At 33.3% G+C, this 19,443-nt stretch overlaps 2 protein-coding genes across 2 annotated transcripts; both read right to left on the bottom strand.

Moving 5' to 3' along the window:
* Positions 1 to 5,337: 5,337 nt before the first annotated feature.
* Positions 5,338 to 9,102, bottom strand: LOC132175059 (cysteine-rich receptor-like protein kinase 10). Its single transcript, XM_059586868.1, has 3 exons — positions 8,246 to 9,102; positions 7,899 to 8,069; positions 5,338 to 5,490 (listed from the first exon to the last, which is right to left on the bottom strand). Exons 1-3 carry the CDS (start codon positions 9,063 to 9,065, stop codon positions 5,423 to 5,425), a joined length of 1,059 nt encoding a protein of 352 aa, XP_059442851.1. The 5' UTR covers positions 9,066 to 9,102; the 3' UTR covers positions 5,338 to 5,422.
* Positions 9,103 to 10,044: 942 nt separating this feature from the next.
* On the bottom strand, positions 10,045 to 14,539 carry LOC132175281 (cysteine-rich receptor-like protein kinase 10). Its single transcript, XM_059587167.1, has 7 exons — positions 13,385 to 14,539; positions 12,319 to 12,456; positions 12,097 to 12,218; positions 11,719 to 11,932; positions 11,134 to 11,371; positions 10,650 to 10,800; positions 10,045 to 10,546 (listed from the first exon to the last, which is right to left on the bottom strand). Exons 1-7 carry the CDS (start codon positions 14,166 to 14,168, stop codon positions 10,214 to 10,216), a joined length of 1,980 nt encoding a protein of 659 aa, XP_059443150.1. The 5' UTR covers positions 14,169 to 14,539; the 3' UTR covers positions 10,045 to 10,213.
* Positions 14,540 to 19,443: the final 4,904 nt, after the last annotated feature.

Here is a 19,443-nt window from a genome sequence, read left to right as displayed (position 1 = left end):
GTCAATAAAATTTATTGACATGTGTCAGGCGTTAAAATTTTGGGCATCAAAAATGAAAATTTTTTGATGTGTCACTTTTGACTCGTCAATAATTTTTTAGTGTTAAAACGTGGCACGTCAAAAAAAAATTCTGACGTGGCAGGAGTGGCACGTTAGAAAATTTTTTGACATGTTAAAATTAACACATCAGTAAATTTTAAAAAATTATTAAAAAATAATGTCTTTTTTTAAAAAAAAAAATTTGGAATTTTTTTTTCAATTAAAAAATTTATTAATTTAAATTATTTTTCAATTAAAATAATTTTTTTCACCAATTTTGTTTCTCCAGCTCTTCCTCTCTTCTTTTCTCCATTTTCTCACTCTCTCGAAATTTCTCCAACTCTCCCTCGCTTCTTTTCTTCATTTTCTCACTCTCTCTTTCTCTCTCTCTCTTCTTTTCTCCATTAATTTTCAAAAACTTAAACCCAAAAAATCTTCAAAAAATCAACTTGAAAAATCAAAAATCCAAACGTCAAACCCAACAAATCTTTAAAAACCCAAAAAATCTTCTTATCTTCTCTTCTTCATCTTCTCTCTTTTTTTTTTTTTTTTCTTCTCCTCCTTTTTTTTTTTTTCTTCTTCTGCTGCTTCTCTTCTTTTTCTCTTCTCCTTTTCTATTTCTTTCTTCCCTCTAGAGGGAGTGGGCCGTACGTGCAGAGAGAAGAGAGTGGTTGAGGGAGGAGAGAGAGTGTGGGGAAATAAAAGAAGATATATAGAGGGAAAGAATAAATAATAAGAAGAGGAAAATAAGAGGAAAAAAGTTGAATATTTTACTTTTTTTTAGTGACGTACCAGCATTTTATCACGTCAGAAATTTCTAACGTGGTAAACTATCACTACAAGAAAATTGGTCTTTAGCGACCATATTTTTAGCGACGACTCAAAAGTCGTCGCTATTGCACAATATCAGCGACGACATTTTCTTGTCGTCGCTAATTTCATTAAAAAAAATTTGGAAACAGCGACGACTAGATGTTGTCGCTGATATGTGGTCGCTAACGCCGGAATAATATTTTTTTCTCAGGCGCGAAAAGGAGCGCCAAAAATATTGTGACGGGTCCAGATCATTAGCGACGACAATGTCGTCGCTAATGATAATTTTAATTAGCGACGGCAGTGTCGTCGCTAAATAATAAAAGAAAAATTATTAAAATCATAATTAGCGACGACAATAATGAGAATTTTAATTAGCGACGGTAGTGTCGTCGGTAAATAATAAAAGAAAAATTATTAAAATCATAATTAGCGACGACATTGTCGTCGCTAATGAGAATTTTAATTAGCAACGACAACGACAGTCGTCGCTAAATATATTTCATTTAAATCCTTATTAGCGACGACAAAGGTCGTCGCTAATTAATTTTAATGAAATATATGGCGCACCATTATTAATTTCAGAAGGGCGCGGGAGATTTGGCGCAACCATTTTTACCCAAAAAAAAAAAACACGCATATGGCCTTTTAGGGCACTACAAGAAATCTAATCATCATAGTGGACGCTAATGGTCTTGTAAAAAATAAAAAAACAAATTAAACTAAACGCTCAACAGCGTCCACCAAAAGTGGACGCTGATGATACATCATTAGCATCCACTCTCATAGTGGACGCTAATAATTGAGTGGATGCTAATGCTCTTGTAAAAAATAAAAAAAATAAAAAACAAATAAAAGTTGAAGATTATAGGTTCAATTGAACATCTAAAAATGATAAAATGTCATTTATACTCCCAAAACTTTTAGAAAATTATAAATTTTCTCTTAATTTGAAATTAAAATTAATTTTTAAAAATGAAAAAAATAAATTAATTTCAATTTATTGTAGTCACACAACAAACTTAACACAAATTGAAGATTCGATTTAACATCCGATCAATCCTAGTGAATTAGTTTGATTGATCGTGATAAGATCAAATGATCGATCAAACTTGATACAAATTGAAGGTTCAATCAAACATCCGATCGATCCTAGTGAATTAGTTTGATTTATTGTGATAGGATCAAGTGACGATCAAAATTGAAACAATTGAAATTAAAGGTTCATTCAAACATTCGTTTAATCCTAGTGCATTTGTTCGATCGATCATGATAGGATCAAATGATTGATCAAACTTGAAACAACTGAAATTGAAGGTTTAATTGAATATCCGATCAATCATAATAAATTAGTTCGATTGATCGTGATAAGATCAAATGATTGAAAAAATTGAAATTGAATGTTTGATCAGACATCCGATTGGTCCTAGCTAGTGCATTCGTTCGATCGCTCGTGAAAAAAAAAAAATATTTATTTTTTTCTTTTAAATATAACAAATTTTCCTATTAAATTAAAACGCTTAGAAAAATTAATTATTTTTTATTTTTTATATTATTATTGAAGTTTTCTATTTCTTATTATTTTTTAAATGTTTGATTGATCGTGATAGGATCAAATGTTCAATCAAATATTCGATCGATCCTAGTGAATTAGTTCGATTGATCATCATATGATCAAATGTTCGATCAAACATCCGATCGATCCTAATGGATTAGTTCGATTGATCATGATAGATCAAACATCTGATCGATCATGGTGATAGGATCAAATGATCGATAGAACATCCAATCGATCCTAATGAATTAGTTCGATTGATCGTGATAGGATCAAATGTTCGATTAAACATCCAATCGATCCTCCAATCAATACTAGTGATTTGGTTCTATTGATCGTGATAGATCAAATGATCAATCAAACATCCGATCGATCTTAGTGAATTAGTTAGATTGATCGTAATATGATCAAATGTTCGATCAATTTTTTTTAAATTTGTTTAAAAATTGCACCAAAGTACTGGTGTGTTTGCTTCCAGAAAGTTGTTATAAAAAATTTTTTTTAAAAAAATCATACAAAACTATCAATTCAAATTTAATGAAATTATATATATATATTTCTGGATCAGAAGGCCAAATTATTGGGCTTTTATTATAAACTACAAGCCACCACCCACTTAAGCAAGAAATGGACTATTCAAATATTAGGTGCTTAATTATTCTAAAAATATTGTAAGTATAATTAAAAAAAAAAAAAAAAATCCGAAATAGCTCAATTTTTGCGCCAACAAGTGGCGCGCGCGGTGTCTGAAATTTTTGGTTTTCAAACCAAAAATTTCAGACACCGTGTTCTTTTCCCCAAACCCTCAAAAACACCAAAATCCCTCAAATTTCTGAAATTTCTGCCTCTTTCTCCCTCTCACTCACCTCCCTCATCACTCTCACTCTCTCTCTCTCTCTCTCTCTCCCTCACTCTGGCGCTCGTCTCTCTCTCTCCGGCGCACCTCTCTCTGGTACGTACTCGATCTCTCTCCACTCTCCAATCTCCCTTACTTATTCATTCTGGGCCACTCTTTGAAAGGGATAGACAAACATTGTTATTTAGGTCATATAAATAAATTTTAAGACAACAATTATTTGTGCGGACGCGAAAATCGACTGGGAGGCATTGGTGAGGAATACTTCAACTGGGATTTCTGATGCTAGGGAGTATCAGATGCTATGGCGCCATATAGCTTATCGCCATGCTTTGCTCGATGAGTTCGAAGACGGGGCTCAGCCTCTGGTTAGTCAACTTGTACTTTCTTGAGTTTCAGATTCTTTATTTAACTTTTACTTTCTTGTATGCGACTATTTTGAATGCTGAAGCCTGATATTTTAGTTAAAAGTGAATTGGTGGGTGTAACTGGTTGTTGTGAATAAATAGGGATTTTGAGAATGCAGATATGACAAAGTTTATGTTTTGGTGTTCGATTCTTTGAATGTAATTAGCTGAATTTGGTTCAAAATTGTTATTGTATACTTGCTGTATTGGCACGAGGTATGCACATAACGGAGGTATTGTTTATGTAATGTGTTTTATGGACTGGGAAATTCTTAAAGAGCATCATGTTTTTGGGTAATAAATGAAACACCTTTGGTTCTATTATTTAACTTCTGATTCAACCTTTTGGACTGAAACTCTGAGATTTGATGTTGTTCGGGGGTATTAAGAAAAAGTAGAACGAACTGAGCTTTTGTAATATCTTGGCTGGCTAGTGAAAGATTGCCAATCTATATTTGACGCTGAAGATTCTGCATGTTTTGGAAATACAATATGGAGTTTTCTAATCATGAACAGAGCATAACATGGAAAATGTGTCGGTTTTGGTCATTTTTATTCCTCTAGCTCTCATTGGGTGGAAGCAATTGGGGTCTTTATGTGATTATGGTGATTAAATGCCAGCTGAGCAGTTTTCACCACTCATTTATACATCCACTAACACTATGTTCTTTAGAATATTATTTTATGATTTTTTTATCATGAATACATTAGAAATATTGCCACCAAGTTATGGTAACTTGACTTAGAAATGTATTATATTCTTGAACTCCTCTATCTTTAAGGGAGCGGTAATCATGTCTAATCTTATCATGATATAATGGAATGCTTTTACTCTGCATCGTGATTATCATAGAACTCCATCGTGTTGACAAGAATTAAAACATCTACCTCTTGCAAGATAGATCTTCCCCACATTATATTGCTTTCTATAACTTATAATTTGCCTAAAAAATAAACTTTTTGCCTCATGCTCAACATTATACTCAATATACGCATATATTTTTCGTATGACACTGATGTTAAAATTGGCTTGCAGGATGATGACAGTGATTTAGAAAATGAAGTTGAAGCTTTTCCAACTGTTAGTGGTGAAGCTTTGATAGAGGCTGCAGCATGTGTGAAGGTATGTTGAAAAAATTGCTTGCTGAGTGACTGATTTGCTTTAGAATTATTTGTCTTGTATTTTATGGGAAAACCCTTTTAATGGAGTGGGCTCTGCTTTATGAATTGACTATTTCTAGTTTTCACTAACTTAGGTGGCCAAATAGCTTTGCTAGTTCTTTTTTTGGATCTATGCTCTGTTCGCACACAAATCTAGCATCCAATCCAGATATTTGTGGGTCTCTACAAGTAATTAGAAACCTCTGATTTAGTAAATATATCACTGTTTTAGAATCACATAAGAGGATTAATGATTATTTCCTCGGATAACGTTATTATTTCCATAAAGGAAATATTATTTCCTTGGATAACGTTATAGTTGCAACATTAGTTCTAATACAACATGGAAGTCATCATAGTTCATTTTGAATCATGCCTATACTAATTCTTAAACTGATCAGGTAGGACCAGTAGTGTTGATACTGAGCTGAGATTTATATCTCAAACATTAATATTAGATGGTAATTTCTAGAGAATTCAAAATATTAGCAGTCACTGTCCTTCCATGAACAGGAAGCCACAAAAATTTACATATATGGAAATGGAAATATCAAAGGTCTGGTGTTCTCAATAAAATAAATGAAACAAAATTTAGAACAAACAGGGAAAGAAAGGAATTGGGCAAGATATTACCTTCATCATTGCTCCAAATACACCATCTACACAACCCAAAGTGGAAAACAATTATGAGAAATCAGCATTGAAGTCTTAACAACAGTGTAGTTAGTGCAAAGCCTACATTGGATCATAATCTTTTCAAAGAACAATAGTGTTGTAGTTGGGAGATTAAAACTAGTTAAACCTTTGCTTTGTGGAGTGAACAATTATGGAGCTGATAGGAACAATGAAAATTGTTATCTAGGGTTTGCCTAGGAGTCCTTAGTGCTAAGAGTGGCAATCTGAATAGCATAAAACTTCTCACTTTTGATTCAGAAGTTTTCAATTTCTCTGCTTCAAAATCAAAATTCAAATTCCACCTGGGTTTGGGTTCTCTCTCTCTAGGGGCTTATACCAAAGCAACCCAAAAAAAGGCTTAGGTTTCTCCATGATTCCCTTCGATTCTTAAAAGGTGGGTCTTTTTAAGATTCTTTAATTGATGCTATCCGGGCTCTCCATAGCCCTCAAAAAAGTCATAGTTCTTTTCATGTTTAATAAATAAGCAAAAAAGTCATAGGCCTAGGTGTAGACCTCTGAAGCTTTTTCTGGAAGAAGGTAAATTGTTGTTTTTGTTTTGATGGCTATGGAGAGGGGCAGAGGACTAATGTGTTCAGTGGTGTTTGGTTTGGATGGAGTGAAGGGGCTACTTGTGAGAATGGATGATAATTTTGGAGCTAAATCAGTTGTAACATTTCATCATAACAGCCTGGGAATATAATGGGGCATTCTTGGCTCAAAAATGTTTCAATGACTCAGGATTTATCATCAACAATTTATAAAATCAAAATTGTTGAGTTCTTCTTTACTTTTTTCTTTTTTTTTTTCTTTTGATAAATAAAATGAAAATTGAAAAGTGTCTTCCATGCTATTTGTGAAGTATTGTTTGGTTGGGAACTTGTTGCTTTGTCTTGCCATGATTTGCTGTATTAATTATGGTCTGAAATTCCTCTATGCTGTGATACATGACGGACAATGTTCTTTTTCTATTGTGTTTTTTCATGTTTAAGTGGCAACTATTTGTCCAACTATGTGGTTATTATATTAGACACGCTTGTAGTTTTTAAGTGAGTTTTCTTGTCTAATATATGCTCTTATTCTCTGTGCAGTTACATAAGATATTGGTGAGTCGTACAAGTTATCAGTTCTTACATTTGGGAAGACTTCTTTGTAATCCTTTTTTTGCTGCTTAGCTACACATGAAGTTTAATTTCTCAAGGAACATTGTTGTTGATGTATGCCTTCTTTGGCACTTGCTTAAAAACTTGACAATTATGTAGTTTTCTTAGGCCATTTTTGAGACACCCATTACTTGTAATTAATTCTGTTTTAGACTTTTTACATATTTAATTAGAAAATGAGTTCTTAAGTAAGCTCTAACATATTGATATGTTTAGATCATTCATATTAAACAATTTAAAACATTAATCGGCCAAAAAGAAAAGCATTTGATGTTGACGACGTCGATTATCAGCAGTACTGATGTGTGGGTCATCAGCGACGACATTTTGTCGTCGCTAATGTGTGCGGCATCAGCGACGACAAATGTCGTCGCTGATATGTGCTTCATCAGCGACGACATTTGTCGTCGCTGATATGTGAGTCATCAGCGACGACATTTGTTGTCGCTGATGCGTGAGTCAACAGCGACGGCAAATGTCGTCGCTGATGTGTGCATCATTAGCGACGACAAATGTCGTCGCTGATGTGTGCGTCATCAGCGACGACATCGACTTTAAAAATGCATTTTTAGCGACAAACTTTCATACTTATTAGCGACGACATTTGTCGTCGCTGATAAGTATTAATAGCGACGACATGGAAGGTCGTCGCTGTTTAGTCTTTAACGACGGATTACTTGCAACGACTGGGAGCGACGACCGTAGTCGTCGCTGATGACCATCAGCGACGACATTTGGGTCTTTAGCGACGACTCAGGGTCGTCGCTAAAGACCCATTTTCCTGTAGTGTTTGTTTTGCTCTCTAGTACTCCCTATTTAAGAAATAACCTTTATAATGTTTTTTTTTTCTTTTTTTTTTTAAAAAAAATTCATTGAAAATCGTGTTACCTTTAATTTAAATATAGTATTTGAGAAAGACCATTATGGGACAAGAGGAAAATTATTATTATCTTATATTTTAACACTTCCTCACTTGCGTATTAAAGAATTGCTAGGGGTATAGATAAGTCTTTACCAAATTTGATGCGGCAGTTCATTGAAATAATTAAACAAAAGTTTGGCTTAGCAGTTTATTTATTAATTTTATATTCTCAATTATTTCACCGACACGTTAATTTATAATAAAATTATAGTAAAAACTGTAGTTAATAAGCATTTTCTAAATTTAAACATCACCTTAAAAAATGGATTACAACACATATATATACATGTTTGAATTTGGCTTTCAATACCTTGATAAATTTGGATGTGATCGGATTTCTTAGACTTTTCTCTCTTTACAGCATTGAACTTCTTTCCTGCTCTCCTAGTTAGGAAACAGTAGGCCAGAGCGAGTAGCAAAACACAGGCAGCAATTGGAACAACAATGGAAATTATTGTTACCCTTGAGATTTTGTTTTTTCCTGCATAAACAATATATCATGTTCCATTGACATGCCTATAGTATAACAAAACTTTTACTAATTTAACAAATTAACACTTATAAAGCATGATCTGAAAATTGAAGCACCATCGATCACTCAATAATGAAAAAACAGAAAGGGGGAAAAGAAAAGCAGCAAAAGTCGAGATGGAGAACCTGAAATAGGAGGTGGAAGAGCTGCTGCAGGAGGAGTGGCCCGCGTGGGCGCTGTGGGTACATCGTAGAAGAGGTACAATTCGTACCCAACATTACAACTAGGATACAGAGTTCTTGCCCCTTGGCTTCCACTGCAACAAATAGCAAGACGGTTAATAGCAGCCTGAAGACAACTATTGCAGTCGGTGCCGGACAGGTCACGTGTGCACTGTACGAGGGTGTATAGATTTTGAAACTCGGAAAACTTCTCTGCCTTGACCCCGAACTTCTTAACGCCGATCGGAAAGTTGGAAGCCTCAGTTGCCAGTTGGGTCAGAGTGGTGTTTACTTGCCGGTTAAACCGGTCCTGGTCGGTCATGTTCTGTGTGTTATACATGTTCAGTCTAGGGGTTAGGGCCACGGTGGAGAAGATAGACTCGTTGGAGTAGCGCACCATGCACTCGTCGTACCAAGTAAGAGCAACTTTCTCCGTTGAACACTTACTGGAGAGCTTTTGGGTTGCGTTGAGCACGCATCTTCGGCACATGTCAGCAGTGACATCTCCACGGCAGTTGAAGAGACCGTATACGGGGCTGGAGGTGGTTTGGCCGACGGTGGTGTTGTAGAATGCGATGTTTCCGGTGGCTTGGGAGGAGAGGGAGGAGAGGAGGGAGTTGATGTTGGAACTGTAGATGCTATTTTGGGCGACGGTTGTGTTTCCACAGACGTGCTTGAGGTAATTTTGGGCAGCTACGTCATGAATGGTCAGGTTGAGGAAGGTAACCATGGAAGACAGGAACACAAGGGCGGTGGAGAGTTTGAAGGAAGTCATTTTAATCATGAATCAGTCGACTCTTCCTCTCTGCAACCGTGCAGAGTCTGTTTTTTGGTTCTTATTGACATGGTGAGCAGGATATTTTAGTTTATCTAGTTTGGACCACTCAAAAATCTGGTCAAAGAACTTAACAAAAAAAAAAAATGGTCAAAGTTTGGTTTAAAATCTTTTTTTTTCTTATGTAATCAAATAATTAACTAATATTAAAGAGGGTAATAAAGAGATAAACACTTATCACACAAATCATATACAATAAGGCTATCAGTAGACATGAGTGGTGTAGGTGCCACTGGTATTGACAAGGGTGTGCCAGCGTGATGCAACTTGGCCAAACTCATATTTTCTGTCCTTTCTAGAAGGGAAAATGACAAAAATGAAAAAGTGAAATTCTGAAAAAGTGAAGGAATAAGATTCCGGTCAAAGTTGTGGAAAATGAGACGGAGAAATGAGTGAATAAGATAAGGTTTATAAGGTCACGATCGATGAGGCTAGTGAGTAGTGACGCGGATTTTCGTTCATTATGTTAAGGTCTTCTAGAAAAAGATAAAAAATCATCTTACAAACGGCTGTATTCTTCGACCTTTTCTTGTCTTTGTCTAGCATTCAATTTTCCGGTGTTTTTATTTGTATGGCAAAATGTTTGAGGTTTTATAATTTTTACTATAAAACTATTTAGAAACTATACTATAAATTTATAATTTGTGAAATAATTAAAGCATATAATAAATTAAATCAAGTTTCTTGTTTAATTACTTTACTAATTATTGACTATCCCAACAATTTATAACCGACTTTATAATAAGAGTTATAATAACTCTAACATCACTATATATATATATATATATATATATATATATATATATAATGAAAATAACATTTCCCTTATATATGGTCAGAATTTAGTCGGAATTAATTGTCAACATGTATCTCAAGTTGCACTCTATCCACATTAATCTATCACCAAGGTCTTATGATCATGGTAATGCAAAGAGGCTTTGTATTATTTTAGCAACTATAAATTAAAATACAACTTGGTTTTTGATCATTTTTTCCCGTCTGGTTAATCGTACATATTGGATTAATTGCAGGCTTATTACCCTGTTCATGAAGTCCAAATTCTTTATCAATACTAACAATATAAACATTTACTAATTCTATCGAGGGTATAATTCAGTAATCGATGCTTCATTGACAGACAATGGCACTGATTTGCTTGTAGATTGATCTGACTCTTGCTCCACTAATGGCTTTTCCTCTATTCGACTATGAAGAAAATATGCTGGTTGTCGTAGAGGTGATGGCATAGAAATGGATTGACTGCTAAGCATGAGAACTATGGATGCCATTGTGGGTCTGTCAGCTGGATCATCTTGTATAGACAGTACGCCAATATGGAGACATCTAATGACTTGTTCTCTTGAGTAAGAATTTCCCAAATTTGGATCCAACACTTTTAAGGGCGTTTCATCCGTCCACTGTTTCCAGGCCTGAACCAATTGGACAAGTAATGTTACAATATTACAAGGATGTAATGATGATTGCATTAACAAAGGAAAACAAAATCAAAAACATTTGGTTCATACTACTTACATAGCTCAAAAGGTCTTCGTCACCATTTGATTGATAGAAAGAACTGACTTTCTTGCCACTTATAATTTCAAGAATTAGGACTCCAAAACTATACACATCAGACTTTACAGAAAATTGTCCATGCATAGCATATTCTGGAGCCATGTAATCACTGCAAACCAGCATCATGATACAACAATATTAATTATAAGTAAGAAATGCTCACTTGTTTCTATAAACAATGAAATGCATATAACATATTTAATTAACATTAATCCACATATACATTCATGCATGCTGCCATGAAGGTTGGAGTGAAAAAGTATACATCTCTAAAGTGTATTTCAAGTATATTAAAATGACCTTTTTAATTTTTTTCCTTAACAATAGTTAATTTGTTAGTACAATAAAATAAAATAACCTATCTTTATTTTAAAACCATGTAGCTTTCTTTTACAAAAATGTTTTTTGTTGTAGAGATAACAGGCAAACATTAAAAACTTACAAGGTGCCGACAACCCTACTGGTATTTCCTTGAGTTTGATCAACTCCAAAAATCTTTGCCATACCAAAATTTGAAATTTTTGCATTCATATCTCCATCTAATAAAATGTTACTAGCTTTAAGATCACGATGTATAATTCTAAGTCGAGAATCTTCATGAAGATAAAGAAGTCCTCGAGCGATCCCTCCAATAATATTATAACGGCTCGACCAATTTAGTTGTTCTTGACTTGCAGGCTCTGTACATTCATCAAAACTCAATATTCGGGTTAGAATAATCAACTCAAGTTAGACAAATATTTAACTTATTCATTTAATTTTTTTTAAAAAAAGAATACTAATATAGAAAAACTAAAAAACTAAATACTAATACTAATATAGAAGAACAATTTAAAACACTTATTTCTTGTTAATCCAACAACACTCAATAAATTTGTTAATAGTTAAGCAAATGGCCTCCTATTTGCTAAAGGGGGAGAAAAAAAATTGTAAGATGAACCTTTCTTAAATGGATCGCAAAAGCCTTGCAATTCATATGACAGTATGACACACAAGAAAATTAGACATATGTTCATAAGGGACAAACCATATAGAAAGTAGTCAAGGCTTTTGTTGGGCACAAATTCGTAGACAAGTATCTTTTCTTCTCCTTGTAAGCAAAATCCCAACAGCCTTACAAGATTTCTATGTTGAAGCTTGGCTACCAATATCACCTCAGTTTTAAATTCTTCTTTTCCTTGCCCAGAAGTTCTCGACAGCCTCTTCACGGCTATTTCTTGTCCATTAATAGGCAGTATACCCTGTAGTTTAACTAGTCATTAGAACAATTTGCCATTTACAGTTCATATAATCTAAACATCAAATGCTTCAGCAATGTCAGATTTTGATGCAGTAATAGTTGTGAACTTAAAATATTATTAGAAACTTTACAAAAGTAAACAAACAGTGAAAATAAATCTTGTACCTTGTAAACGACACCGAATCCGCCTTCACCAAGCTTATTATCATCTGAAAACATGTTGGTGGCAGTTTCAATTGTAGCAAGATCAAATTGCAAGGACTCTACAGTAGTAATATCATTAGCAGCTGCAAAACAAAACAGTAAATGTAATTAAGTAGCTACAAGTGTATCATTATATAGGAAATATAAGCTATAATGCACAAAATCAAATTAATAATTGTTTACCATTTTCTTCCTGTACAGCATTGTACTTCTTTCTTGCTCTCCTAGTAAGGAAGCAGTATCCCATAACGCACAGAACACCAAAGACAGAAATCGGAACGACAATGGCAATAATTGTCACCGCTGAGATTTTATCTTTTCCTGCATAAACAATATTCACTTGCATTGATAAGTTAAAGGGTAGAATGATTTATAATTTGAGTTGATTTCTAAAGATAACAACGTTAATTGTTTGATAGAATACTATATATATATATATATATATATACAGTCGACAGTCTTGATTAATTAGTCGTGGCAGACAACTACACACTATTGGGCAGAACAATATCCTATATTCTAAAGTTTAATCAAAAGCAGCCACGTACGGGCGGTGAATAAACCAACATCTTTTTCTTTCTTCTTTTTTTTTTTTTTTTTTAATTTTTAATTTTTAATTTTATCTTTGCTGACTCAGAGGGATTGACGTCGAACTCACATGGCTTGTGTCAAGTCCAACATATCTTGTCGGCAGTGAATAATCAGATAAGTATTGGTTATTTTGATGGAAGTTGGGGCCATGAGCCAATTTTATATCACAAAGCTCACAATCGTAAACAGAAATGCTTCAATCTACTATTAAATTTTGAATATAACAGTAATTTGCATTATAACATTAAGGATTGTGCACTTAAAAATGTAAAACTAGTTCTTAGATGGGTGCAAACAGAAAGACTAATTTTATATTTTTCCATAAAACAAAATTAAAAGAGCAGTCATACTTTAATCGACCAAAATCTTAGAAAAGAAAAGAACAAAGAAGGAAAAAAAGGAAAAAACACAAAAAAAGAAGTCCCCAAAATTTGATAAAAAGTGAGGAGAGAAAGCAGTAAATCATCAACTTCTTTGAATCCAGTTTTTTCGTCCCCCTAACCTGGACAAACGTTATTTTTCATTCCCCTCACTATTTCCTCTTTCTTGGTTTTTTTTTTGAAAAAATCAAAATGTTGAAAGAGGGAAAAGGGTGGAGAGATGGTGAAGGGAATGTATTCTAGCATCCCTCACCTAACCCGAAAAGAAAAAACTTTACCTTTGGGTGTTGATACTGTTCCAGGAGGTGGCGGAACAGTTGCTACTGACTGGTAAAACGGGTAAATTTCAAACCTAGCGTTACAGCTAGGAAACAGAGCCCTGGCCCCTAGCTTTCCCCCGCAACAACCCACCACATTCGATATCGCTATCTGGAGACACCTATTGCAATCGGAACCCGATAGGTCCGCCGTGCACTGGGCAAGGGTGTAGAGCGTTTGCAACGCTGTGAAATTCGCTTCTTTCGTCCCAAACTTCTTGGCTCCAGGCCCAAGATTTGAAACCCCACTTGCCAAATCGTTCATCGTTGTCCTCACCAGCAGGGCAAACTGGTTTTGCTCCGATATATTCTGTGTGTTCCACATCAAAATGCTTGGGTCGGTGACCATGCTGGAGAAGATATCCTGATTTGAGTAGCGTAACATGCACTCGTCGTACCAAGCCACGGCCACTTTCTCATTGGGGCAGCGATCGACCACGTCTTTGGTTGCGTCGGCAGCGCAGTCTCGGCAGGCGTCGGGGGAGAGATCGCCCCGGCAGAGGAAGAGGCCGTAGACCGTGTCGACGGAGTTCCCAGCCGACGCGGTGGTGTTGTAGAACCCCGTGGTGCGGGTGGCGTTGGAGGTGAGGGAGCCGAGGAGGTGATTGAGGTTGGATTGGTAGGTGCTGTTGGCGGTGAAAGTGGTGGTGTTTGGGCAGACATGGGCGAGGTAAGTTGCAGCAGCTTCAGTTCGGGTTCTGCTAAGGAAGGCGATCAGCAAGGAGAGGACAAAAAGGGTCGTCATGTACGTCGAGGTTGAAGCAATGAGATTGAAAATTGATCAGTATCAATGGCTTTATTTTTGGGTGAGGGTTGTTGAATAAGATCAAAGCTCTAATCAATAAGACTTACTCTTTACGGAAGATACAAACGTCATGATGGGATGATTCATGAGAACTAGTCAAAAGGGAAGGTCAAATTACCTGCGTCTTCACTGAGGAAATTGTAACAAAGATCGCAGTCAAAGTTGGGAAAATACCCCAACAGTAAGTTCGAAAAGTATGTTGTGGTTGCAACAATGGCTGAAACGTCCTCAAATCTCATTCAAAGTTTGGGGGAAACAGCCTCGAAGAAATTTCCTTGGCCGCCAGTTTATGACTGTTATTCTCGGTTATGAATAAGAAACTTTATGAGGGTGAATTTTCTTCATTTTCTTATAAATCTTTTAATTTTTTTTTATTTTATTTTGTAAAAGAGTTGTGAAATGTTTCGTACTTTGTTGTTGATAAATCACCACTCCAGTAAAAGTTTAAGTTTATAGAAAGGAAAATGTTAAAGGCACAACACAAACCCAATTTAGGACTAACTTCTCTCTTACGTGGCATTATTTTTTAAAAAAATAAAAGTTTGAATTTAAACCATAGAGAAAGGATTTTTGGATCTGAAAGGGGAAAAAACGATCTGAATGGTTTAAAATTTTTATTTTTATTTTTTTTAAAAAAAATGCCACGTAGAAGAGAAGTTGATTTTGAGTTGGGTTTGTGTTGTACCTTTATCAAACCTCTTATAAAAATTTATGAATTTAATTATTTTATTTCTATTCTAATATTCTTTTTACCGGTGGACTTGAGCATTGTCCCATTCGTAAAATTTTTAGTTAAAAAAACGTAAAATAGAAGGTAAATAATAAAGATAGAATTTTATTCCACGACGTGTATTATGTTATGATATAATGTTAAATTTTGTTAATGATAACACCGAAGGATTTACTGTTCAAATGGGTTAGGCTGAGCTGGACAGGGCCCAAGAATTCTTGCGCCTACTCATAGCATAAGAAGATTTAATCCCAGCCGTGAGGAAACTCACAACTGAGCTTGTGGTTTTTCATCTCTTGGAGACGATCTGCCATTCTATTAAAAATCAAAAGCCCCTCCCCTTTCGCATGCTTAAAGGATATTTGTCACTTTTTAAAGGTGGAGTCCTAAAAACTAGGACACCAAATTGCTCCAGTTTGGTCTGGTTAATCATGAAGTTCGAATTCTTTATGAGTACTCGTAAACCGGAACTGTACCAACAATTAATATATATATATATATATATATATATATATATATATATAAAAGTAGTTTTGTATAAAAAAAAATGAAAAAGTTGTATAGAAAAGTAAAAGAAAATTATTTTGTAGCGATTTTTTTATTTGGATAGTAATAAAAAATAAATAATGTGATATAAAACGTTAAAAAGTTAGAATGTATTGACGTTGATTTTGTTTGAAAATAGTGCATGAACAGTAATAAAAAAGAAGAAAAACTTTGCCGAACAAAACCTAATTAGTAAAATGATTAAAATAAAAAAAATAGATTTAATTATTTTACTATTTATAACTACTTGCCGTGGTAGTTTATAAAATACTTTATAGTAAAAATTATAATAACTCTACTGTCACTCGTTTTTTATGAAAATATCCTTTCTCTTATATATGGTCAGAACTTAGTCGGAATTATCAACATGTATCTCAGGTTGCACTCTGTCAACATTGATCTAATAATATTTGTTTATGATTTACGGGTCTAATATATATGTGATAAGAGAAATTATATATTTTACCTATCGATTTTTTTTCTATTGTTAACATATAATTTATAAGTTGTACTTTATTTACTGGATTAAATTAACATTTGTTCTTCTTATCAGCTTAAGTTATACTTTATCTACTGTATTAAATCAACATTTGTTCTTCCTATCAGCTTAAGTTGTACTTTATCTACTGTGTCAAATCAGCATTTGTCCTTAACACCTTAAGTAATAAGTAAATTTAATCATTTAATCAACATTTTAACACTCTCTTTACGTGTGATCTCAAACTTCATTTTAATAAGTAAGGTCCAACACATGAAATATTTAATTGAAATGTGAGATATATTAAAGAAGTAAATGTTCGATCGCAAGACATTTGACTCTGATACCATGTGAATGTGTGGAGGTTGTAGTTTTAACCAAGGTGAAAACTAGGGTTTTTATTTTTATTTTTTTGTGATACTAAACTACTTGTAGCTTATGATGATATGTAACCAGCCTAAACTACAAGTAGTTTAACAGGGAAGCAAATTGGATTGTGGGCTTTATAGTGAATAAATGGGCTTAGACAAAAAAAAAAAAAAAAAAAAAAAAAAAAAAAAGTTTGAGTGAACTACTGGTTTGTGGGCTTAGAAAAAAAAAAAAGTGGGAAGTGGTTCAAATAGATTTCACTTGGGAGCTAAGCATGATAAAGGCCAGAATTTACCAAAAGAAAGTTAAAATAATAATAATAATAAATTCACTAGGACCATTGAACTACTATACGTTTTGAGAAGATCCCCATAAATTTTAAAAACTCTTAATTTCACCATCTAAACTTTTAATTTGATGCAATTGATCATTCCGTCAATTTTTTCTGTTAAACCTTAACGGAAACCACTAAAAAGATCAAATTATCTTCTATTTTTTTTTTAAAAGCAAATTAATTTGAAATTTAGGGTAAATTTGAAATTTTATAAAAATTTCAAAGGTATAAAGTTCATTTCATCACTTTTAACGTCTCAAGACTGACTAAATGAGTAGACTGCATCATATTGAAAGTTCGGGGGATAAAATTGCGAGATTTTGAAATTTAAGATTTGATATTTTCAAATGATGTGGTAGGTCAAAGGTTTTTGTGAAGTTTTCCAAACAAAAAAATAAAATAAAATAAAATAAAATAAAATAAAAGATAAGAGATATAGGCAAGAATTTACCTAAAAGCCAAAAAGGGGATCTCCTTCCTCTGTGGTGAGATTGCAGGATGCACAAAGAAGTCAGAGGACATGCTGAGGAGGAGGAGAATCAGAACTAGTAGGAGCTACTGGTGTCAGACCGGAACAGACCAAGAAAAAGAAGAAGGAGAAGCTCTGATCGTGGGTCGATGTCTACGACGTGGGTATGCAACGGGAGTTGGAGGACCAGCTGCCGCAACACCAATTAAACACGATTTGAGCGTGGGTTGGAGCAGGGACGGCCTCTAAGCAGGGATTGGAGTAGGCAAAGCATTGGGGCGTGGATTAGCGCCCTCTGACCAACAAGAACTATTGTGATGGGTGGAGGGCGGCCCAAATGTTTTCTGACCGGCGAAAAGAGAGGGACAAGCACTCAAAGTAATCAAGCAAGACATTGCCAATACATTACAAGAGAAAAGCAACAAAGTGCAGCATGTATGAAAAACAAAAAACAAGACTCTGTTTTTCAATTGAAGAAACTGAGTTTTTTAATTCTCTTATGATCAATGCTACGCTATAATATTATCTTAATATTATCTTAAATTATCACTTGTTCCAAAAACTTGTTTACAGGAGGAGTCAATTTAATCATTTAATTAGCACTTTAAATTACTAATATCATATAAATTTCCACATGTAGAACAATTATGTTATCAATGTAACACTACAAAAAAAAGGAGATTTTTTGACGTGGCAAACAGTAACTAATTTTTGCCACGTCAAAACATTTTGATGTGTCTAAGTAGACACGTCAAAAAAAATATTATTGACGTGCTGCATTTTAACACGTCAAAAGTTTTTGACGTGTCAACCTAACACGTCAAAAACTTTTGACGTGTCAAATCAACACGTCAAAAACAAATTAACATTAATTTGTAAATAATTAGGTAATAATTGATATCAAAAATATGTATTAAAAAATAATTAAATTTAATTGGCATAAAAAATTAAATTTGATTGGCGAGGAAAATTAAGTTTATCATATTAGTATAAATTACTTGGTATATATATATATATATATATGTTTGTTGTATATATATGCATGCGTAATCATTCTAGCTATATATTGTATACCAATTAATATAATTATCACATGCATGCATCTAATTCAACCATTTCATTAATATTAATTTGAACATGATATTATCATGCATATATATATCAGTCTAGTAATATTAATATGATAGCCATATTAATTTTTTAAAAATATATAAAACATATTGAATACATTTATTTTATAAGACCCGCAAACCTCACATGAACTCGGCCAATTATCTATACATCTAATTATCTATACATCTAGAATATTAATTTATTTATTCTCTAATTAATTGTAATTGTGTTGTATGGATATATAATGTGGACATATAAGAAGAAAAAAATGATATAATAGAATAAATTATATTTGTAATAGAAATTATATGATAGAGTAAATATAATTTTAATACAAATATAATTTAATATATAATCATAACAAAATTAAAATAAATATAATTTATTATATTTTAAATTATATAATATAATTAAATATTATATTATATGTTTTTGACGTGCCATGTGTGGCACGTCAAAAACTTTTGACCCACCATCTGTGGCACGTCAAAAATTTTTTGACGTGTTGTAGTTAAAATGTCAAAACATTTTGACGTGTCTAACCAACACGTCAAAAAAAAAAATTAACAGTTTATTGTAATTAGGAAATAATTGATATAAAAAATATGTATTAAAAAACAATTAATTTTAATTGGCATAAAAAATTAATTTTGATTGGATAGGAAAATTAAGTTTATCATATTAATTAGTATAAATTACTTGGTATATATGTATATGTATATGTATATATATATCACATGCATGCCAATTAATATCACATGTATATTATATAATTAATTAATGTACACTAATTAAACATAATCATGCTATATATTAATGTATGCCAGGAAAGGTGGTTAGATTAGACGGTTAGCTAGCAAAGGTGGGGTGATGATATTTTGTTGTTATTAGAATGATAATTATAATTAGGTATTATAATTATTAATGGTTATAATATATATATAGAGAGAGAGAGAGAGAGTTTCTGACGTGCCCCAGATATTATGTCTGTTTCAATTTATTTTTTATTTTTTATTTTTAAATTGGTTTATTTTCTGTGTTGATTATATATATATATATATATAGAGAGAGAGAGAGAGAGAGAGAGAGAGAGAGTTTCTCACGTGCTGGGTTTTGGCACGTCAGAAATTATTTCTGTTTCAATTTTTTTTTTTTTTTTTTAAATCTGGTTTATTT

The sequence above is a fragment of the Corylus avellana genome, chromosome ca3 (genome assembly GCF_901000735.1).
Source record: "Corylus avellana chromosome ca3, CavTom2PMs-1.0".
NCBI classification, from domain to species: Eukaryota; Viridiplantae; Streptophyta; class Magnoliopsida; order Fagales; family Betulaceae; genus Corylus; species Corylus avellana.
Note: the sequence above shows the minus strand (reverse complement) of the source record. Positions and strands in the feature narration are given on the sequence as shown.

Excerpts from the sequence above, each read along its gene's own strand:
- LOC132175059 (XM_059586868.1), bottom strand. The coding sequence starts at position 9,065 with ATGATTAAAATGACTTCCTTCAAACTCTCCACCGCCCTTGTGTTCCTG. Across the intron at positions 8,070-8,245 it reads TCTTCCACCTCCTATTTCAG|GAAAAAACAAAATCTCAAGG; the intron begins GTTCTCCATCTC and ends TTGTTTATGCAG. Across the intron at positions 5,491-7,898 it reads TCACATCCAAATTTATCAAG|ATGGTGTATTTGGAGCAATG; the intron begins GTATTGAAAGCC and ends TGGGTTGTGTAG.
- LOC132175281 (XM_059587167.1), bottom strand. The coding sequence starts at position 14,168 with ATGACGACCCTTTTTGTCCTCTCCTTGCTGATCGCCTTCCTTAGCAGA. Across the intron at positions 11,372-11,718 it reads CCTTGACTACTTTCTATATG|AGCCTGCAAGTCAAGAACAA; the intron begins GTTTGTCCCTTA and ends ATGAATGTACAG. Across the intron at positions 10,801-11,133 it reads AGTAGGGTTGTCGGCACCTT|TGATTACATGGCTCCAGAAT; the intron begins GTAAGTTTTTAA and ends GCTGGTTTGCAG.